Raw genomic sequence first — 23,947 nt, forward strand, 5'->3', positions numbered from 1 at the left:
TTCTAACTTTCAGTTTTTTGAGAGCAGGCCGGATGACAAAAGCTTCTTAGCTGAATAATAGCAGGCATTTCCCATATTTATTCTGCGTTTAATTTCCTCCCGAGTTTCATTTATATTTGTGACTATTGCTCCAAGGTATTTCAATTTTTCCACCTTTTCAAAGGATAAATTTCCAATTTTTATGATTCCATTTCGTACTATGTTCTGGTCACGAGACATAATCATATACTCGTTCTTTTTGGGGGGGGGGATTTACTTCCAACCCTATCTCTTTACTTGCTTCAAGTAAAATTCCCGTGTTTTCCCTAATAATTTGTGAATTTTCTCCTGACATTCATATCAACTGCATAAACAAGTAGCTTATATAACCCATTCAATTCGAAACTGTCTCTGTTATCCTGGACTTTCGTAATGGCATGTTCTAGAGCAAAGTTAAAAAGTAAAGGTGATAGTGAATCTTCTTGCTTTAGCCCCGCAGTGAATTAGAATAGCATCAGACAGAAACTGGCCTATACGAACTCTGCTGTACGTTTCACTGAGACACGTTGTAATTAATCGAACTAGTTTCTTGGGAATATCAAATTCAATAAGAATATTATACAGTAAAACATCTCTCTTAACCGAGTCATAGTGTACCTATTACTAGGTCAAAATTACCCGACACACCATACTGCACTGGATTTTATGAACAAGTTATTGTAAGGTCAACAAACTAAAGTTTTGGTCCAGAATCGATTCTGAAATGCCTGCTCATGCGCATTAGCTCAATGTGTGTTCCAATTCCAACAAGACCAGAACTGATTCTGAACTCTCAGTTACATGTTCCAACGTGCTCTAGAACTAGTTCGGAACGAATGAAATTGGTTCTCGGTTAAGAGCGAACTGTTGACGCATTTGCAGATGGTTTAATCTGTAGTACGGTTAAAATGTTTCGAGACAAACAGGCTAAAATAAAGAAATAGTCCATCATGAGCGATATATTTTATGACGAATTTAGTTCGGAGACGAATATAATTTTAATACGAGAAGAAACTCCGAAGGCCGTGAATTAGTAGTTCTAGAAACGTTGGAAAAACGTAAAATGCCGAACTAGTTCTCAGACCATACACAACTGGCGCATGCGTCGAAAGAAGTCCGGTATTATTTCGTAAAGCGTTCTGAACTGCTTGTTGGAACAAACCATAAATTAGCTGCAACCATTTGGACACTCGAATACTACGAATTGCCACTCATTTGTTACTCCACAGAGGGCAGCATTTCCTATGGAAAGTGAAGGTTGCTAAGCGTGAGCCAGGAACTTTATGACTCAGTATCTCAGAACTATTCCAGATGGACTTGGTCCACTCTCGTTGTGAGCCCCTCATGTGTGTGTGTGTGTGTGTGTGTGTGTGTATATATATAATTTTTTTGTTATTTCAGATTTTTAACTTGGCTATTTAATGTAGTAATTTTGCTTTGAAGAAGAAATGATTAAAAAATTAGGCCAAATTTTAAATTTATTTGTGATAGGCCTAAAGTAATAAAAAGTGATGTATTTAGTCAAATGCACGAAACCCCAAATCTCAATTATATGTTGACTCAAGACATAGTCCAACGCAGAGGCTGTCGTGAAGGGATCTTTTTTGTTTATGTTTTTTTTTTTGCATGTGTACTTTCATGCATAAACTGATTTAGGAACTAGAAGTTGATCAATATTACATTTAACGTCATAAAGCCCATACTTACAGGCGCCAAATACAACTTACGAACTTGCCTCTGTATTGAGCATCAGTATTTATTTGTCTATGATCAGTATACTGAATACCGCTTGTCTGTTTCTGAAAGAAAAGTCCTTTATCGCCTATTTAATAGTTGACTTTGTTAATTTAATATGCCCCAAAATTCATAGTATTTTAATGTTCAAGTATACGCAATTGTTAGATGAACAGTGTTGCCATGTGTATAAACACAAAATTAATCTTTGTGTTGTTTCACGTAGTCCTCTGATCTGGCATAAGAGTGATACTTCCGTATTTCTGTTCGGATTGATAAGTACGTTTTGCTTTGTTAGTGAGGAGGTCTTTCTAGGATTTGTTGAGTCATTGCGAGTTATTGCGAAATTGATTTTACGCAGGAGTATAGTTATAAACGTCGGAATACATTTATCTGCTCGCCCTTCAACAGAAGAGAGAAAAAATGACAGTCCATCTTGTTAAGGATACGGTGAGCTCTTTCTATTATTTGCATGTAACGCTGTACTATTAATTAAATATATAGTTATGCGTTGTTACATAATCTTTTAGATGTGGCTGCATTCGATTCTTAATTGCCCTATATCCAGTTCTCTTGTTTCAACCTTTCATTTACGAAAGAAGGATGCTGATGAACATTCCAAAGTACCGGTAATGGAAATTCACTTTTGAGGAACTGGAAACTGAAAATGTGATATAAAATATTGTGTTATGTCTATGTGTACGTCACAGTTAGATATTTGATTTGGCAGATCTATGGACTTTTTAACGTATTCCACATGACGAGCATGTACGGTAAATCTTCACGAGACGACCAAGTCAGAAGATTGTTATCGAATCAAAATAATAGGATTTGCTTGAGCTATTGCTGTCATGTAATTGAAAATGAAACATTATGTAAAGGCAGTGTGTTTAAATTGTGGGTTTTCTTAAATAGGCTTATATGTTCACTATTTAAAAGTTGTCCTCCTTTATAGAAGCAAGATATTGTCATAATCTGAAAGAGCGGTGTAGGGGCCGGTTCCCGTCGCCCTCTCCCAATGCGCATTCGATGCCTAGTTGCGCCAGTCTTCAGGTTTTCCCTGCATGTATTTGGCAATGTATGGGAAAATTTTAGAACACGGACTGCACCTACCAATTTATGTCTTAAAATACTAAAAAGGGCAGATTTGTCTGCGTTTGTCGAATGCGCATCATTATATTTACGAAAAGGCACTTTTCAGTGCCAATAATTTATTTTGTGTGCACAAGGTTAGAATTTTGAAGTAAGAGGGAAAGGGTGCAGTCCATGTTCTGGAGTTTATCCTTTTTCGGCTGCCTACACAAAAACATAACATTAGCTTACTAGGTTTTATTGTTTGGTGAATTTTCGATCCTGCTACACACAACATAAGGGAGAAAAAAACCACAAAATTGCGGAATACCACTGTAAAGATACGAAGTGATCATTGCGAAAGCTATAAACCCACCCAAACTGATCCAAATGCCTTCGTATCTTATATAACTGGCCGATGTTTTTCCCAGATATTTTTACACGAAATCATCACGTAATCCAGTGGTACCACAATTATGGAAAGCACTCCCTTTCTCGATCCAGGGTAAATCTGTGTATCTATCAAAAAGCGTAGGTATATGCAATGCATACTGAAAGCCTGAAGAAACCAAACCTAACCTGTCACTTATCCTCAACCTTACGAAAACTCGTTTATTTTTCCATATTGGGACAATCTAGAGCATCCACTAGCCACTGAACGAATATTGCACACTTTTATCACTGCCAGTGTGGCGCTATAAACCAATTTTCAATACTTTTATCACAACCACAAATTTCAAATCTTATTGTACCATATATATATATATATATATATATATATATATATATATATATATATATATATAATTATTACTACATTAACACATTTAGTATATCACGAAAGATGTAAAATGTGATTATTATGAAAGTCGCCATAGTTTCTTCTTGGAATTAGTATTAGTACGATCCAATTCCACTACATGGAAACTGACACGATTGGCAGAGCCGGCAATACATGCAAACGAAATGATATTAAATGTGGGAAATGTTACAAGTGTGTATTATTATGTGACAAGTTAGGTTAGGTTTGTGTAGGTGTGTATTATGTGACAGGTTAGGTTAGGTAAGGTTTGATTAGGTGTGTAGTATTATGAGGAGGGTTAGGTTAGATTAGGTATGTAGTATTATTGTGTTGGCAACACTGAAACCCACCGTTACATTAAAGAAATGTGGCGATATTCTTCGTTCACGCACTACGATTTTCGTAGGCCTATATAAGTAACATATGTATTTAGAGTGCGTTGGGTGGGCTTACAGCTCTCCCCGTGATCACATCGAGCTTCTCCTACTCCATACTATAAATCGAAGGTATTTTCAGTGCGTTTTTTAAATTCTCTATAGTGCCAGGGACATAAGTAAGATTCACCGCACCATTTACGAAGCAACTTGGCCAGGAGATAATGGAGTAGGGTGGCCAGTTCCTTTCCTCCTCCATTGCATACATCGCCGATTAACTACATATTACACTAATGAGATGCAAACAAACAATTGTTCTTCCTCTGACATGTATCGTAAAGTGAAATGTACTGGACTGATAATAGATGTACAGTTGCCCAAGAAAAGAATAAGATGATGAAATATTAAGTCTCAGATGTAAGACACTGGCATGATCAGAGACCAGAGCACTGATACAAAAGATAACGAATATTTGTGTTACTTAAATTCAGACTATTTGGTTTGTTGCTAGTATAGCTCTGAAGTGCACTTCAAAAACTGCAAAAAAAAAAAAGTGATATGACGTAAATAACAGATAAAAGTATACATAAATCGTATAGCTAGTTATATCGACATTTGAATCTTCATGACCAGATCGATACTCCGTGCAGAAAAGAAAACTTCCATGTCTTCTTAATAGCTCAGATGCTAGGTCTTCTGCATATGGTGCAGAAGAGAGCAGGTTCGATTCCTAGTATATATCGACAATTTTTCTTTTGTCTGCATAACTTTGAAATAGAGTTTACAGAGTCCTGAGATTAACTGTTAATGATCACAGATAATATAAAATTACAAATTGTAGTATTATAAATGTTAATCTAATGAATGTAATTACACCATATATACATACATACTTACATAGGTATGTACAGTGTAAATGCATATATATTAAAAGCTAAACATTACAATGCAATTGAAAAATGTAAAATTCTTTAACCACAAGCATTAGAAATTGACTTTAAATAACTACATTTAAATATTAACCATATCAGCCACAGAGACAAGATGGAGAGACAGACATTTATCCAGTTTTTATCCTCATCCCAGGCAGGTTCCCATTCAAAATACTGATAAAGAATATTATAGCCTGGGCCATTTAGAAAGACATTCCCAGAGGGAAAAACATGTGAGTGAAAGTGCTGACTTTCCCTCTTCGAGAAGGCTTTAAGTTAAGTTTGTTCATTTCATTTTATTTATTGTACATATTCTATAGATCTCACATTAGTACTGAAGCTTCAAGATGTGGAATAAGCACAATTTTGTAAGATTACAATTGTACAAATTTTTGTACTATATAGATGAGGTGAGATATATCATGTCATATGAGCTCTGTGACGGGGGAAAGAATGAGCTATCAGAAAGAGAGTTGTTTCTTGATTATTTATATTATATGAATCTACTGACAGGAAAGTTCATCTATCTTCCTCCCTCCTATACCCATTGGTGATATGGCCACGGCACATGATAAGGTCACAGGACAGATCTTGCCTCCACTACTATAGTATAGCTCATCTCAAAATTAGTTACCTGGCACTTGGCTCTTGGCGCTCGGTAGAAAATATCCTGAGTAAATCTGTAATCAGTCAGGCTGCCGTACAGCATCGTAAGACCCTTCTTTGAGGACATTATCTACTGTGTGAAACAATAGTCACTTGTCAAAGAGAAAATACATTATTTGAAATGGCAATTGTAGGAGCATGACAAGGACATAGACGAGGACAATGACAAGGATCACAACATGAGCTGCGACAAGTACCACAATAAAGATCATGATAAGGACCATGAAATGAACCACGATAAGGATCACAATAATGAAAAATACCACGATAACGATCCTGACAAAGAAAATAAGGACCACAATAAAGATAACAATCGTCGCAATAAGGACCATGACAAAGACGAGGATCACAGTAAGGACCACGACAAAGACGACAAAGATCAGCATAAGAGCCCAGACAGAGACAACAAAGACCACGATAAGGACTACGACAAGGTCAATGACAAGAACCATGATAGGCCTAAGTATCACGACGTGAATTATGGTCCTTGTCGGATCCTTGTCTTGGTACTTGTGGTCCTTATCGTGATCGTTGCTGTGGATCTTATGATTCTTGTTGCCTTTGTGATGGTCCTTATCGTGGTCACCATTGTGTTTGTCATGTTTCTTATTGTGGTCTTTGTTGTCGCACTTATCAGGATTCTTGTCACTGCAATGGCCCTTGTTGCCTTTATCATGATCCTTATCATGGTATTTATTGCCCTTTTTGTGGTCCTTATAGTGGTCTAGATCATTATCGTTGTTCATGTCGTGACCTTTATCTTGAACTTTGTCCTCATTGCGTTCCATTTCGTAATTATTATCGTGGCCCTTGTCTTTGTCCATGTCTCGTTTTTTTTATATTGGCCCTTGTTTTTCTTTTCATGGTTCTTATCGTGATCCTAATTTTTGTTGTCATTCTTGTTGTCTTTGACATGTCTCTTATCGTGATCAGTGTTGTCTTTATCATGGTTCTTGTTGGAATTGTAATAGTCCTTATCCTACTCCTTGCTGCTTTTGTCATTAGTCCTTATTAGTTATTTGTTGTCTTTGTCATTGTCCTTATCGTGGTCCTGGTCCCTATCATGATTCTTGTCATGATCCTTATCGTGACCCCTATCGTCATTCTCGTGGTGCTTGTCGTGGTCCATGTTGGGATCTTTATTCTGGTCCCTGTCTTTGTTACTGTCGGGGCTTATAGTGGTCCTTGGCAATCTCATATTTCTTATCGCAATCCTGTTCCTTGTGATCCTTATCGTGATACAATGTCGTCCCTTTGATGATCATTCTCTTGGTGCTTGTCATGGCCCATGTTATGATCCTCATCGTGGTCCTTTTTCCTTATCGTTGTCCTTGTGAACTCTATCATAGTCCTTGTGATAACTGTCGTGGTCCTAATAGTGACCCCTATCAAAGTGCTTTTCGTAGGCCATGATGCCATCCTCATCGTGGTCCTTGTCATCTTTGAGACAGTCCTTATCGTGATCCTGTCGTGATTCTTTCGTGGTCTTTTTATGGTTCTTTCTTGGTTGTTATCATAGTCCTTTCGTGGTCCTTGACGTGTTCCTTATTATGGTACTTATCATTCTCCATGTTGTGGTCCTTATCATGATCGTTGTCTTTATCACAGCAATTAGTGTGTCCTTGTTGTTCTCTCCATGGCCCTTATCATAATGCTTGTTGCCATTGTAATGTTTTTTATTGTTCCACTTGTTCTTGTCATGGTCTTTATTATGGTATTTCTTATTTTTGTTATGGTTCTTATCTTGTTAAATTTCGAAGTCCTTATCGTGATCTATGTGGTGGATCCTACCGTGATCATTGTTTTGTTTGTCGTCCATGTCGCGATTCTTATCGTGATATTTGTATTTATGTTAATCGAAGTCTTTGAAGGGAAGTGCTTACCGTATTTATGTAACTTCAAGACTGGGGTTCGATGCTTGTTGCCATTATACCGGGTCTCAATGGAAGAAGGACCTACATTCACCATCAAAATAATACGACTTCAATAATTTTTTCAGGCCAAACGAAGGTTTATGGGAGAGAAAGCTGAACCATGGGTATTTTTATTTTCAATGTACTTTTATCTCAAAAATTCTCTGTTCGTTCTGTGACATTGGTCCTTGTTAGACATGCTGCTTTGAGTGAAAACATACCAAAAGTAAAGCCACTATCTGGATGTATTAAACTCTTGTATTCATCTACGACTCCACATTGCATGTGAATACAAGGCCGAACACAAAATGAATGAAGCTTTGTTGATATTGGACTACTCACCACTAGCCTTATGTTTAACTGTTGACTAAGGTTTGAACATAAAGCACGTCAGTAGTAGGCAGATGGGTTCTGAGAGTACAATGAATAATATCTCTGAATACACTTCATGACAATGTGAATTTTGTTTCATTTCAGAATGAATTTGGCACCAAACTTTCTGAAGCTGATTCTGCACTCATTGTTGTGGATTTCTTTGCACAGTGGTGTGGACCTTGCAAGCTAATTGCACCGAAAATTGAGGTCTGTATTGTATTTTGCTGTCATAATATTATATACTTATGATCTAATTTTGTGAACGAAGCGTTGCTTGTGATAATCAGTATTTTAAATAGAACCTCGTGTGGATTCACTGACACACATTGATCAAACTTAATACAGATAACTTTTTATCTTTATCACTGTATCATGGTATAGTCTACTCCCCAACTTTCACTTCTTCACATTTAAATTGTTTTTTTTTTTCCCCCCTTCCTCGTTAGAAAAAGAGGAAGAGCTCACAGAATTATATGCTAACATGTTAAATCACCTGCAGGAACATAGTATTGAAATGATTAAATATTGGTAGCACATGATTATACAATGAAGACTTCTGAAATTCTGGGAAAATCATATATTCTAGTGGAATGTTTCCTCAAATTCGGCCTCTCTATGTAGCTCTAAGACAGTGGTACTCATTACGCAGCCCACATGTGCTCTCTAAGACATTTATTGCTGTTCTTGAACTAAGATTACTATTTTTTATGAAAAATATTTTTTAACATATGTGATAATGTGCAACCAGAGAAAACTTCGATTACCCTACATCATTATTGCCAGTGAAGGTGTTCAATGACGTCACATATTTGTTGTCTTAAAAAAAAAAGGTAGTGTCAAACTTTGATTACCCTACATCATTATTGCCAATGAAGGCGTTCAACAATGATACATTTGAGGAGCTTAGAACAAAAAGCAGGTAAGTAACGTTATTAAACAAAAGTGAGATAAGTGCATGTTGTGATAGCCCAAAAGGATGTTTCTTTGGGATAAAATCCGGTAAGTGATCACACTGTGCAGTGCTGGCATCTGGGCATCATTCACTTATACTCTTTACAAAACTACTTTTCTATTTAGAGCAAAACCCAGGCAAGTGATTTCATTGGCATGGTTGTTTTGTTACATCACCTCATGATTTGTGTCTACAATAAAATGAAAAATAAAGAAGAAAGAAGGATGTTATCCTCCTTTAACTTAAGTTTTTGTCGGCCACATACTGACACATGTAATAATTGTGATACTTTTCTGTGAGAATCACTCATGCGAAAGATGAGCAACTCTTAGCTCAGTTGAAAATGTAAAAATTGTGATACGTTTTCTGTGAGGATCGCTCATGAGAAAGATGAGCAACTCTTAGCTCAGTTAAAAATGGAATAATTGTGATACTTTTCTGTGAGAATCGCTCATGAGAAAGATGAGCAACTCTTAGCTCAGTTGAAAATGTAATAATTGTGATACTTTTCTGTGAGAATCGCTCATGAGAAAGATGAGCAACTCTTAGCTCAGTTGAAAATGTAATAATTGTGATACTTTTCTGTGAGAATCGCTCATGAGAAAGATGAGCAACTTTTAGCTCAGTTGAAAATGTAATAATTGTGATACTTTTCTGTGAGAATCGCTCATGAGAAAGATGAGCAACTTTTAGCTCAGTTGAAAATGTAATAATTGTGATACTTTTCTGTGAGAATCGCTCATGAGAAAGATGAGCAACTCTTAGCTCAGTTGAAAATGTAATAATTGTGATACTTTTCTGTGAGAATCGCTCATGAGAAAGATGAGCAACTCTTAGCTCAGTTGAAAATGTAATAATTGTGATACTTTTCTGTGAGAATCGCTCATGAGAAAGATGAGCAACTCTTAGCTCAGTTGAAAATGTAATAATTGTGATACTTTTCTGTGAGAATCGCTCATGAGAAAGATGAGCAACTCTTAGCTCAGTTGAAAATGTAATAATTGTGATACTTTTCTGTGAGAATCGCTCATGAGAAAGATGAGCAACTCTTAGCTCAGTTGAAAATGTAATAATTGTGATACTTTTCTGTGAGAATCGCTCATGAGAAAGATGAGCAACTCTTAGCTCAGTTGAAAATGGAATAATTGTGATACTTTTCTGTGAGAATCGCTCATGAGAAAGATGAGCAACTCTTAGCTCAGTTGAAAATGGAATAAGAGCTGCACCTGAGAAGAGCACAGAAAGCAACCGAACAGAAGAAGATTGACAATGAAAAATCAAAACCGGAGGATAGTCTAGCTGTTTTCACTTTGGACTTACAGAAATCGTTGCCTACACCTTCACTCACCAGCAATAAAGTTTACTACCTGAGAGTTCTCTGGACTTATAATTTTGATATCCATAACCTTAAAAGAGGTAAAGCCACTGGCGTGGCTCAGTCAGTTAAGGCGCTTGCCTGCCAGTCTGAAGTTGTGCTCGGGTGCGGGTTCGATCCCTGCTTGGGCTGATTACCTGGTTGGGTTTTTTGCGAGGTTTTCCCCAACCGTAAGGTGAATGTCAGGTAATCTATGGCGAATCCTCGGCCTCATCTTGCAAAATACCATCTTGCTATCACCAATCTCATCGATGCTAAATAACCTAGTAGTTGATACAGCGTCGTTAAATAACCAACTAAAAAAAAAACGGGTAAATCCACCATGTGCATGTGGGGGGAAAACACTGCCTCAAGAGGATCGCAAGAAATTGATTCCTGTCTGAAGGCTTACATGAAGTGAGTGGAATCATTGCATACAGTGGAGATAGCGCAATACAAGTCATTGATCACAAGTTCCGTGCTTATATGGAATGCAATAAAGACTTTGGCTCTAATACAAAATGGAACCTAAGAAATTTTATTGTGAACACTATTTTTGATCAGAGTAACTGTCTGTAACAAGTTCACTAAATTTCACAGTTTCTACACTTGTATTAAGTTTGATTTCCTCTTCTAGGATTATGTAAGACATATTTCAGATGAATTTTTTTTGAGTAGCACTAACCTCATGAATTTATTCCTTGTTGGATACACATCTTCTTGTCATGAACAGAGTTTTTCGAAACATTTTTACTGTTTTACATTTTTTACTAGAGAAAGTATTGTGATGCTACTAAAATTGATTTCTGCGGAAATAAGATCTCGGCATCATTGATAACTGAAAAGTGTTTTCGGATGTCATCTTGTTTCTCTTTTTGTATAATCATTTTCTCCTCAACTGTTGCATGGATTTTGTTCATATTCAGTATTTACGAGTCAATTTAGGTGGGAATAAGTGAGCATGAAATGCAGTTTTTAACAAAAATGTTCATATACAGGTCTCAGAGTCAAATTATTTCAGAATGTTAACCATGAAAGTCCACATCTGTGGAGTAACGGTTAGCGCACCTGGCCGCGAAACCAGGTGGCCCGGGTTCGATTCCCAGTCGGAGCAAGTTACCTGGTTGAGGTTTTTTCCGGGGTTTTCCCTCAATACAATATGAGCAAATGCTGGGTAACTTTCGGTGCTGGACCCCGGACTCATTTGACCGGCATTATCACCTTCATCTCATTCAGATGCTAAATAACCTGAGCTGCTGATAAAGCGTCGTAAAATAACCTAAAAAAAATAATAAACATGAAATATACTAGCTTTATTTGAAATCGAAAACACAAAATGGCGAACTCCAACTCTATCCCAATGGTTTACTTTCGTTTCTTGCATAAGATGAAGAGAGAAATCTCGTATGTCTCCAGACTCATATGTTTGAAGAATATAATTGAAGATCTCCCTCGAATTAATGTAATATGTGACTGTGGTGGAAAAACTAATAGCTGAATGAACTTGTATCCATGATTTATCAAATGGTTCTGCTAGTAAATGTAGGCCTAACGAAATATACACCTGAAATTATTTTCTTTTTTCCTGAAACGTGTGTTATAGATTTGTTGGTTACACCGTTATTCGAGGGAGGTCTAATTGTTAGATGCGGAATTATGTCTACTTTTCTTTGTGAATGTTTCCAAACTAGACTACTTCGCAGAGTCCCTCAGTTCTAAGAGGAAGGTCTACGATGAATATAAATGTGTTTGTTTGGAGTTTTGTAGTAGTTCACTTTCAGCATGTTTACCGCTTTTAAGTGTACATTTTGGCAGATATAAAAATATTAGACATAATAAAATTACAGCGTGAATACTGGTACCCATTTCATATTCTTAAAACCTCGATTTGAGTCACGAGGATGTTAAGTTCTGAGATTTCACTTTGTAAGCATTAATTTATATGTAATTATTTTGTTTTTTAATTGCAGGAACTTGCTACAGAGTATCCAGATGTTATTTTTCTAAAGGTTGATGTGGACGAATGTGAAGATATAGCAGCTGAATATGAAATCACAGCAATGCCTACATTTGTCTTCATCAAGAATAAGAAGAAGGTGATTGATTACATTCACTTTCCATAGTAAATATAAGTAAGAGGCAGCTGACATGTTTGGGAAAGCTTGTAAAAATATGTAGGGAAGGAAAGGTATTTAGTTTTTACTTTCTCATTGTACGAAATATAGAAAGAAAGTATTATGGTGCTGCAAATAATCTGCTTCGAGATTTTAATGAAAATGTCGAGTTTTAACCTTTTGTCACCATTTGTCTGTATAGAATTCGTGGGTGCACTTGAAAAGGGGGTTAAGTAAAAAATTGAGTTTTTTTTATGAAAGTACGGTGCAAACAAATTTCTCTACAGATCGATCTAAAGTGGTTAAGTCAAATCTTATTACATATGTTTCTGTAAGGTTGCTAATTCTGAGCTAGGTACAGCGTGTGAAAAAGGAGATAACACAATTTAACTCTTTTCGAACAAAAAATGGCTCTGGTTTTGCTGTGGAAAAAGGGGACATGTTAAAATAATTATGACTGCATGGAGTATTACTGCTTATAATTATTGAAAGATTATACTACTTCACCCCTTCATTTATATTGGCACCTTAATTTTGATTGGCTGTTGGTTTTCTCTCATTTCAAAATATTGTTGTGTCTATGTTGATGTATTCTAGTTTTTATATTAATGTGAAAACATGTCAAGGGGACGAAAATTAGTTAATATGGTGTTGGAAGGAGGGAGAAGAATCTGTAAGTACTTCCTTTACTAATGGTAAACCAATAAGGAAGTGAGAATTATATTATAATCGTAAGTGACAAAGTCAAAAGTCAGTGTTACTAGGTGCGGTGTGATACCTTCCCCCTATGTGTAGGAAATAAACTCGAACAAGAATCACTTTTTTCAAGTGTGGCTTTGAAGCATCTGATTCTGACTTCTTCAAAAATTAACTAAAAGTCTGTGCTCATTGGTGGGGGTCAACTCGAGATTTTTTTTTTTTTTAAATAAACTTATTTTTACATTACAGAAACAAATAAAACACACGCACTGTAATATCCGAAAGTTTAATGGAAGAAGTTTGCAATTCAGATGATAGTCCTGGATCCAAATTACGAATGTGAGTCAGTGAGTTCTGATATTTGTTTTGAAGAGTTACCTAAGCATTCAAAGCAAAAGCAGAAACTTATCAAGGCAAGAACACATCAAGAAATGTAAGTAGGCCAAATTGCGATAAAAAGATCACAGAAAAATGTTTCGTTCAAGAAAATGAAGGGAGGAGAAAACAAGCGCAGCTTCTAGTATTAGGCCTACAACTGTCAATCTAACTGAAAAATGCATGCAGGAAGGGAATGGAGATTGCTATGAGAACTGTACAAAAGGAAACGGATCTCGACAAATACAAGGAAGAAAGTGAATTGTAAAGAACATAAGAGCTATGAAAAAAACAATAATTTTGGAAAGAAATACTAGAAAGTTATATTTTACTGAAAAAAAGGGAAAGTTGTACCCGAAAGGAAGCTTCGTCCAGAAGCAGACTGTGCAGAATCTTGTGGAGAGGAACAACAATATTGGAACATAGATGAATATGACATACAGCACATACTCCACAGCAGGCAAGTTACACTAAATGTTTCAGTATGCAAACTTGCTTCATAAAAACATTAGGCGAAACAAACAAATTTATTGAACATTTTTTGCTGAAAAAACGTGCAGGTCAATGTGGGATTATTGCATGTGATACTCGAGGCAAAGAAACTAATAGTAGCAAGATCAGTGATGAGAAAAAGCAGAAGGTTAATTCTTTCTTACTGTCAGTAATCGGTTATGAAAGTCACTATGCAAGGAGAGACTCGAACAGAATTTACCTCCGCTCATTGCATTATGTGAAGAATTACAAACAAAAAAAAAAAATCCCGAATATCTAGTAAACAGGAAGTATTTTGAGAATGAATTTCACAATATGAATTTGTCCAGTAAGTGCCCACAGAAAGATACAAGCTTCTGGTCTTAGATAGAGATTCAGCTAACAAAGTTATAATTGAAAATCAACTGAAAGAACATCATGTGGAAGCGGACTTTGCATATCAGGTGAAGGATAATCCCACCCGAAAGACTGTTACGTTTGATATGCAGCAGTGCCTGCCTACACCTTCTATAAGCGACAACTTAATAGTGCATGACTGCGAAAACAGTCAGACATATTGTTTTTTATGAACTGAAACCATAGCTGGAAGAGGGGCGAATGAATTAGGTTCTTGTGTCATATGTTTCTGTTAGGTTTGAATGAAAATGTTAAACATGTCACCATGTTTTCTGATACATGCAGTGGTCAAAATAAAAATAGTCACTTAACAGCAATGTGCATGGTTGCTGTACAAGATTCTGCTAGTCTGCAGATCATAGATAAAACATTTTTGGTGGCAGAACATACACACGTCAAGTGTGACACAGAAGACAACGATGAAAGAGTAATGGGACAGAGAAAAATTCTCTCCAGCACCAGGACTGAACCCGGGTTTTCAGCTCTACGTGCTGGTGCTTTATCCACTAAGCCACACCGGATACCCATCCCGTTCCTGGACAGAATCGTCTCAGTTTAAGTTCCAACTCTTGGGTTCCCTCTAGTGGCCGCCCTCTGCACTACATCATAGATGTCTATGAACGTAGGACTGAAGTCCACATATGTGCTGAGGTGCACTCGTTATGAGTGACTAGTTGGCCGGGATCCGACGGAATAAGCGCCGTCTTAAATCACGAATGATTTACGCATATCATGTATGTTATTTTAATGTACCGAAGTACATATGATATTTCCATGCAGATATTCTGCGTCATCATACGATGAAAGAATAATGGGAAAGAGTATGTGGACTTCAGTCCTACGTTCATAGACATCTATGACGTAGTGCAGAGGGCGGCCACTAGAGGGAACCCAAGAGTTGGAACTTAAACTGAGACGATTCTGTCCAGCACCGGGATGGGTATTCGGTGTGGCTTAGTGGATAAAGCATCAGCACATAGAGCTGAAAACCCAGGTTCAAGTCCTGGTGCTGGAGAGAATTTTTCTCTGTCGCATTACTCTTTCATCGTATGATGACGCAGAATATCTGCATGGAAATATTATATGTACTTCGGTACATTAAAATAATATACAGAAGACAACATTTTTGTTTAGTTAACTGTCTGAAGACAGATCTGAACCTCAGAAGTGATAGTGACTGGCTACATATTACACTAATCAGACTTCAGATATATACAAACAATTGTTCTTCCTCTGACACATATCGTCAAGTGAGATGTACTGTCGGACAATAGAGGCACATATCAGCCAGGACCTCAAAGATATATCGCAGCATTATAGAAAAAAAAAAATTTTACCTTCCTTAGGCTAAATTTTTATGTCAATTTGGAAGAAAGAGACCTATAATTGTTTCAGAATTGAGTTCCAGAGATTTCTTTAATTATTCAGCTTTATACAAAGGACCTCTCAGTTATGCAAAGAAGATGAAGGAAAAAAAAATTAACTGGCGTGAAATGAAATGACAGTAGATTCGACTTGATCTTCAAAACATCACTAAGAGAAAAGGACGCCTTCAAAAAAAATTTCTTTCAGACAAAGAGGGAATAGCTACACCACTGTTAAGTCCTATGCTGAATTTGCTGCCCAGTATTTGACAAACATACTGATATGTAAGATATTGATCCTGACTCAGTCGAAAATGAAGGAGGAGGTGGTGAATGAAAAAGAAAGGTTAGAACATAATTTTCATTTACATGCTGCGTGCTACTCTTGGACTTACTATTATTACAGATAGTTTTTTATTCACTAGCTATTTTAAGAAATTTAAATCGTTTTGTATTGTGTTCCTGTAACTATATAATATGTAAGAGGTTACCAGATGATAATGTAAGGATTTTCATATAATAATGACTATCACTATTACTACCAATATACTATCACTACTACCACCACCACAAATACCAATACTGGTGGTAGTCTTCTTCTTCTTCTTATTTAATGGTGTACATTTCAACTGCAGCACTTAGGCACTAATGGCTCTCGAGCTGGAAAGTAACCCAGAAGACTACAATGTTACACCAACATCAGTGGTAGTTAGGAAGAGCTCAGGGAAGTTAAAACTTGGTCATGAAAAGTCATGGATATCGTTTTAATTCTTGAAAAATTGGGAAAATTTCCCCAGTGATAAAACTTGAGGGAAAAATTTGATGGTGTTTGGGTAGAGGGGTTAAGTCATTTTTTGTGCAAATTGAGTTTAGTTCACCAGGTGAATACACAAGTTAAATTCTACAAGTTTGTGTGCAAAACAAAACAAAATAATACTAGCATTTGATATATTTTATATGTGTGGGTCCAAAATTTTATTTTCATTTATCTCAAAACTTTTGATGGGTTATTCCCCTCTACCCAAACACCATCGAATTTAATCCTCTAACCTGCTGTAACCCAGGGTATAGTAGCATTTTGATGAGTTATTCCATCGAATTTAATCCTCTAACCTGCTGTAACCCAGGGTATAGTAGCATTTTGATGAGTTATTCCATCGAATTTAATCCTCTAACCTGCTGTAACCAAGGGTGTAGTAGCATTTTGATGAGTTATTCCATCGAATTTAATCCTCTAACCTGCTGTAACCCAGGGTATAGTAGCATTTTTCAGGTATGTGATACAAGTGAATTCGTACGGTCACTTTAACTATGGATGCACTCGTACTTCTGCTTTAGTTATACAATATTTTTAAAATTTGTTTCAGGTTTTCATTGCTAAAGTTTGAGAAAGAATACCATTATGGCTAAGCAGTGTATATTTGTCAATGCTACTACAATCAGAGTCAAAGTTAGACCAGCTATGGGGATGATGGAAGCTGGGTTTCCTTTCTTGCTTTCTCATCCAGAGCAGAGAGTTTAACATTCTTCATTCAGGTCGCTGGTCACAGACCACTCACTCAGTCATCAGTGTTCAGGGGAATAAAACCAAAGCTACGTGTAATGGGTTATGCGACCCTGAGTATCATCTGCAATGTACTACGTATTGTTTACACTATCTTAAAGTCAAACCACTTCATACTATGCACAGGAACCGTGCTGTCAAGGCACCAATAACGTTTTGTTTATTAACATCGTGTTTATCAAAATGGCCCACTATGATATATTTTTTAAAAGGTCTTAGTTGAAATGTTGAATAGCAAATACATAGTGTCGTTTAAAAAAACAATGTTAGTACTCGTATTTCATTAATAAATAACGGTACAAGGTTGCCTCCTCATCAGTATTATTTCTCCTTTTCAGTTGTACACCTTTGTATGAAACAATTTTTCATTTGGTGCTTGCATATAAAGTTATTTAGGGTGGCCAAGATAAGTGGGACATCCTGTGCGTGCGCGTGTGGCAAAAAAAGCTAAGGCCATACCGATGGGGATTTTGCTAAAACTGTTATTGTGATGGATGCAGAGGAAAAATTTCCAGATCTTCTGGAAGATTTTGAAAGTATAAGCTTGTCTTCAAAGACAATAATAAGAATTAAAAAATCCAGAAAATCACCATAATAAAGTTCACCTGGTGTATCAATGTTTAATGGTCACACTTTGTTGAAACAGAGAAGAAATGTTTGTTTTAATTCCGAGAGGTTAATGATTTTATTTTAATTTTTTTTTCTTTGCAAAGAAAATATTGTTTCAGCATTGCTGTGAACATTACTATGTACTATATATACATGCTTAGATTTACTCTAATAAAAGTGTGTTTCAGTTTATTCCTGAAAAGATAATTATTATAATTTAACCATGCTTATTAGTTGTCCGTTACACAACGTCAAACAGTTTCTTTGCAATTAATTTTAATCTCCTGAACAATATTTACGCAAGTCGTAATCTCGTGCATGGCCCTATAGTGCTTTATGACCTTCTCAACCCTCCCTCAATCTCCATCCCTACAATGCGTTTTACAGTGAGCATATCGCTGTCTTCCCCGGCCCTAAGCTGTTCGCAGCTGAACATTTCTGTTGTCTGTTATATCTTCAGTCAAAATTGGCACACATTCTGCTATTTCTAGACTTCCATTTCTTCGAATCTTAGTAACATGGTCACTTGATGTCTTTAATTTTAAATGTGGTATTATTGCTGCCTATCCGTTGTTTCACATCTGACCAAATGAGTTCAGTAAGAGATAAGGACAGGCATGGTCATTATCTGCAAGAGTTTTGTCGATTATACAGCATATATTTTGCTTTGTGCTCTTTTATGAAATTGTAGAGTTTAGTTTTTACCATGATTTATATCCGAAAGCCAGATTATCCTGGATGGCTTCATTGAATATGATGTTGAGGTCTTTTGTTGGATATTATGGAAGGGGGCATTGTCTAACACATGGTAAGATTTTGGGAGAAATTTGGAATAAGTTAAAAATATTTAGTTTAGAATTCATTTCGTGTTACACTTTTGGCATTTACTATTTTTTTTTCCATTTAAATTCTTCAATGATGATTTACTATTTTTGGAGTTCATGCTGTCTTATAAAACTTGAAGTAATCTTCCAACTGCAGAAGCACTTATTTCTACATATGGAAATCTTGAATTTATCTCCTAATCTTAGACTTCTAAAAATTGCGCGTGCATATCTGCATCTCTGTGTGTGCACACGTGTGTTATTTTTTTCTGCATATTGTGTTTCTTGCCTGGTTGTGAGAATATTATACCTTTGGTTCTAATGTTCGTTACATTCCTGGTCTATTCTTTATTATGTTCTGTGAATTTTCACACTTCTTGTATGTTACGTCATTAATCCTTATTCCTAGCTTCTTCTATATAATATGATTTTCTATGTTGGCTGTGAAGCATTTTGGAGCTAACTTTAATGCCACCAGTGGCATTACTAATTTGAATAAGTAATGGATAAAATAGTAAAGAAATTATATTGGCTACTTTGATTAATGATTAATAATGAACACCTTGCTAAATTGTATTCACTGAACAAAGTTTTCCACACATCAGAGTGTGAAATTTTTCTGGAAACGAAACATTGTATGAATGAAGTTCCGAATTGATAGAGACTGCACATTAGCTGATGGAACTGTTTCATGTTCAAAATGAAGATAATTTGATACAGATGAATCAAACCTAAGGGATTAGCAGGACAGTGTGGCAACAGTGTGACAAGTGATATTTTATGTGACTAGAGAAAGAATGATTTTTTTTTTAAGGAAATGGAGAAAATCTGGCCTGAATTTCAGAGTGTATACACATATTAAAGTTTGGGGACACTTGCTGCAGCTCTTCTTATCAAGAACAGAACCTGTTTGATGCTTGTGCAGTCTCTGTACTCTTTATCTAATCATGTTTAAAAATATGCGTTTCTAAATATAGTTGAGACAGCTGAGTAAGCGTGAACGTGGTGTAACAACTGATAAGGGAGACCACGCATTGTGTCCTGGGCTGACATTGAACCTAAGTTCTTGAGATTTGCTTTAGGCAGTTAGTGTGTTGAGTTTTCCTGACATGTATAGACTGCTTCGAAACTCGAGTAAGATGCTCTTCATTTCCGCGAATAAATCATTCAACAGGTCACACATCAGATCAGTCATTGTAAAAAAAAAAAAAAAAAAAAAAAAAAAAAAGAGAGAGAGAGAGAGAGAGAGAGTTCACTATTCATATATTTCAGTCTTTAGTGCACTGACTAATTATCTTAAAATTTCAATGAACCAAGCAAAAATGTTGAGAGCAGAATTAACAATATTTCTCCATATTCATGCATTCTGCTCAACTCATGAATTGTTTATGCTTGTAAATCAAATTATTCTGCTTACGTACTATGTATTATAATAACTGACTTGTTCCACATTACAGTAATAGCAGATCCTTGGTGGGGGACTGGGCCCAACATTGCAGTGCACGCAAGAAGCCATTATAACCTCGTGTTGCTACTTCTTTCCTGTTTTATATATTACGAATACTGAGTGTTCAGAGTAGAGTAATATAATAGCTTACTTACTCTCTGAGGGTGTTATCAGTTACTTTTGGAATCCCATTTATATAACGTTTCTAATCAGCGTAATTTATTTTGCAGGTCGATGCATTTTCTGGTGCCAATGCTGACATGGTTAAACAGTATATAACCAAGTATAAGTAATGTACTTCAAGCACAAGATGTTGATCAGTATGGCATCATGTCACTATTTTATTGTCCATTTAACAAGTACACAAGTTTAAGTGACATACTTCATGCAAGCAGCAAAAAAATTTGGCACATTAGACATTGGTTCAAGTAGCAGCAGCTGAGAAATCGATTTTTCTTTGTGTAACACATTCAATATTTGCTTTATGTTAGGATTTCTTACTTTGGTCACATTAATGGATGCATACTGTTCATGAGATTCTAGACAGTTTATTTGCTTGCTTATAAAAATCTGTATTTGGTCTTTAAATAAGAAATGAAGTCTCAGGTTTCTATGGCAAGGTATCTCTTAAGTGTTACTTTATCTTCATTTCATTAATGATTATTGTTTGATAGGACAGGAGACTGCAAAGGGAAGTGTATGTTTAAAGTGACTTACAGAATTTGTTCATCTTTACAATATTTGCCCTGTATTTACGTAAAAAGGAGGTAACTTTTGAATACTTACGCTTGTTAAGGAACCTCATTATGGTTAATCTGTTTCAAGGACAGTGCTCATATACTGTATTTTTTCCAAGAATCTCTGCATTAATAAGCTACAAATTGATTTTTCACAATATCAGTCTCAAAACGAATCCAAAGGCAAGTTTAATTGTCTCTGTCTTAAGATATATTTGACTATTTGACCTTGTTGCCTTTGTAGATAAGATAATGAATTCCTTTCTAGTGTGAACCTGATACTAATAATACAACTTTAGTTTAGTGAAAAGTGCATCATGCTATGTTCAAATTAAAATTCAGTAAAAGTATGCAATAACTCCAATATCTCGGAATTTTTCTAAAAGTCATTGTGGCCTACATTTGGTAAATTTGCTGCAAATTTATTTCTAATTAAAGAGTCTTTAAAAAAGGGAAGTGGTTCTAGTGACATGAAAATTCTGTTTCAACTAAGTGAAATAAAATATAAAAACATAGTTGTAAGAGTATGACCTTATATTTTCTGGGTCTCAATAAGAGTCAACAGAATCTGCTTTGAAAGAGCGACCAACTAACTATGGGATGGGTGCTGGATTATAGCATACTTTATATATTATATGGCCTTAGAAATACAAGTCATTCCAAATCCACATGAACTGAATTGCCGTATTCTCAAGAATATCTCTATAACATTTAGCCTTATAATGCCTTGTTTTTATTTGGTGCAAACAATTGTGACCTCTACACGTATACATATGATTAAAGGGTACATATTTTGTGAGTCTCTCTCTCTTTTTCTCTCTTTATATATATATATATATATATATATATATATATAGTAATTTTGGAATGGCTTGTCTATCTTCTTGCTACAGCAATGTTAAAATTAATTTATATATGCAATGACAAATGTCTGCATTTATAGCAATGAATTATTGTATTGCTTTTGTAAGGTTTACATGTTTTTAAAATTTAAAAGAAAGAAAGAAAGAAAGAAAATTCTATATGGTTTTTCTTCATTACCATTCCATTATACCTGTCACGTGAAATTTTAATCCCAGATTTAATGTGAATTGTTTCACATTGGAACATGACAAATTTATGTTAATATTGTCTTATAAGATTGTTACATTTCTAATACCTGTTCACTGTGCATTTTGCTATTTTATGATCACTTTTAAATACGGAACTTTTTCATAAAAAATAAAATTAGTATTGCTACCAAATCTATTAACTCTAAAAGTTATAATTAACGTCAAAAAGGTTACTTTTTTTTTTTTTTTCCTTTGAGGACTTGAACAATGTAAGCTACAGGGCTGGACTAGCGTGAAGCTTATGGCAAATCATAGGAATTGAAATCAAAATCTATACTAGGAAAGTGGGTACAAAAAATTGACTTATACAGTAGTGAGCGAAAAGTACTTTTAATACTGACTTTCAACTATTTGTGCCAATTGTCAATTGTTTCTCACCAGATGTCACACGGTGGCAATTTCAACCAATAAATAAGAGTGTTCAAACAATTGTAGGCCTAGTTAAAAAAAATTCTTATGGTTAAGAAATGTACACAAATTGAATAAATTGCTTAAATTATATTTTATTGATAATTATACGAAACAATTATATTTAATTGTTAATTATAAAAACTAGGGAGTACCAGAATTTGAACCAGGGACTTCTTGACTTCTGCCACCGAGTTACAACACCATTAAGTTGTAATGTACTACTAAAATGACTGCAGTGGAGAAGTCTTGTGAATTGTCTCTATACCAGCATGAACAGCTATCTAAAATTATAGTATACCATACAAACGTTAAAAATTATTTTGTTCATAGGGCCTTCAGCCTCGTTTTTAAAACGTCACTAGTCACAAAATAAAATGTCATTTTTAACACTTGTTTCATAAATAACTATCATGTATACATTTCGAATGAAAATTAACACTAAACAGGACTATCATGTGTAATGTGATAAAAGAACTAAATTGTTGCTAAATGTTTCTTGAGAAAATGTATTTTCGTGGCAGATTTTCTTTTCGTTATTGCTACTGCTTTCTCAGAATCATTTAGGATATTAATGAATGTTTGATGTGGGAGACACCTGAATGAAGGAAGATCTGGCAGAGTTGCATCTTTTCTTAGTTCCAGGTATCTTTCTTGATTCGTTCTATAAAAGTGACCTAATAAGTAATATTGGCATGTTTTAATTTGCTTTTGTGGAAGATATTTACAATGTTGTAAGTTGTATTTTTTTTTTTATTTTGCATTCTTAACCAAGGAACCATTTTCTTTGTGTTGTATCAGGTTTCCTAAATTGTTTCAATATTCAGGATTCTGAATAATACAGTTGGAGTAGCATTGCTGGCGTTTTGTAACGTTTTAGTTTAATTTGTTCCTGTGTTTATTATATTGTCATAGTCAATTAAAATATTTATTTCAGCTACAGTATTTAAGGTTCTTGTGTTATGGGTTTGTCTTGCGCTATAGTAACTATTCTATTTGCACGAAGTGTAATGATCTTATTTTTTCAGTGAATATTTTAAATTTAAATTTCAAAGATGTGCACCTCAAGTAGAGGAAAGAAGAATCTTACATCTATGATGACAGTGTAGTTTTCAAGTCAGAAAAAGATGTCGACTCCTTTCTGTTATGGTCAGAAAGATTAGTTTTTATTACAGATTGAGCATATTGGTGACTGAAGAAAAATAAAATGATTTATACTGTACAAGTGAACCTTCTGTTTCGTTTCTGTGAATGAATGTAAAGATTTTCCTCCAATATTTAGATATCAGTCAACATTAGACATTCACAAGTACCAGAAATCTTTGGCTACGCGATCAAAGACAGAAAATGAGACAAGTAAAAGAGACTTGCCTAGTTCTTGAGGTCTAGAATTGAACTTGGGTTGAGTGTGTTGCAGACATCGGCACCACAGCTGTAGAATCAACTAAATAACTGCACATTCGAAGATATGGGATCCATACTAAATGCAACTTTTGAGATCTATGGCATTTTTATTCATTCATAGCTTTCTGACCAAGAGCAGGTTTTTCACTGCAAACCAAGCATTCTCCAATCTTCCTTACTTTCCACCTATCTTTTAGTCTCTGCATACAAT

The 23,947-nt window shown here is 35.4% G+C and overlaps 1 protein-coding gene across 2 annotated transcripts; it reads left to right on the forward strand.

The window, feature by feature from the left end:
• The first annotated feature begins 1,974 nt into the window (after positions 1-1,974).
• Trx2 (Thioredoxin 2) lies at positions 1,975-23,562 on the forward strand. 2 transcript variants are annotated; one of them, XM_069836716.1, is made up of 4 exons: positions 1,975-2,202; positions 7,988-8,092; positions 12,162-12,287; positions 20,306-23,562. In XM_069836716.1, the coding sequence occupies exons 1-4, from the start codon at positions 2,176-2,178 to the stop codon at positions 20,366-20,368; spliced, it is 321 nt and encodes a 106-aa protein (XP_069692817.1). In that variant the 5' UTR covers positions 1,975-2,175; the 3' UTR covers positions 20,369-23,562. The 2 variants fall into 2 exon arrangements, with proteins under 2 accessions (XP_069692817.1, XP_069692816.1); XM_069836715.1 differs by lacking the exon at positions 1,975-2,202 and adding an exon at positions 2,246-2,381 and having other exon boundaries at positions 20,306-20,512.
• Positions 23,563-23,947: the final 385 nt, after the last annotated feature.

The sequence above is a fragment of the Periplaneta americana genome, chromosome 10 (assembly GCF_040183065.1).
Source record: "Periplaneta americana isolate PAMFEO1 chromosome 10, P.americana_PAMFEO1_priV1, whole genome shotgun sequence".
Taxonomy (NCBI): domain Eukaryota; kingdom Metazoa; phylum Arthropoda; class Insecta; order Blattodea; family Blattidae; genus Periplaneta; species Periplaneta americana.

Excerpts from the sequence above, each read along its gene's own strand:
- Trx2 (XM_069836715.1), top strand. The coding sequence starts at position 2,283 with ATGTGGCTGCATTCGATTCTTAATTGCCCTATATCCAGTTCTCTTGTT. Across the intron at positions 2,382-7,987 it reads ATGAACATTCCAAAGTACCG|AATGAATTTGGCACCAAACT; the intron begins GTAATGGAAATT and ends GTTTCATTTCAG. Across the intron at positions 12,288-20,305 it reads TCATCAAGAATAAGAAGAAG|GTCGATGCATTTTCTGGTGC; the intron begins GTGATTGATTAC and ends TTTATTTTGCAG.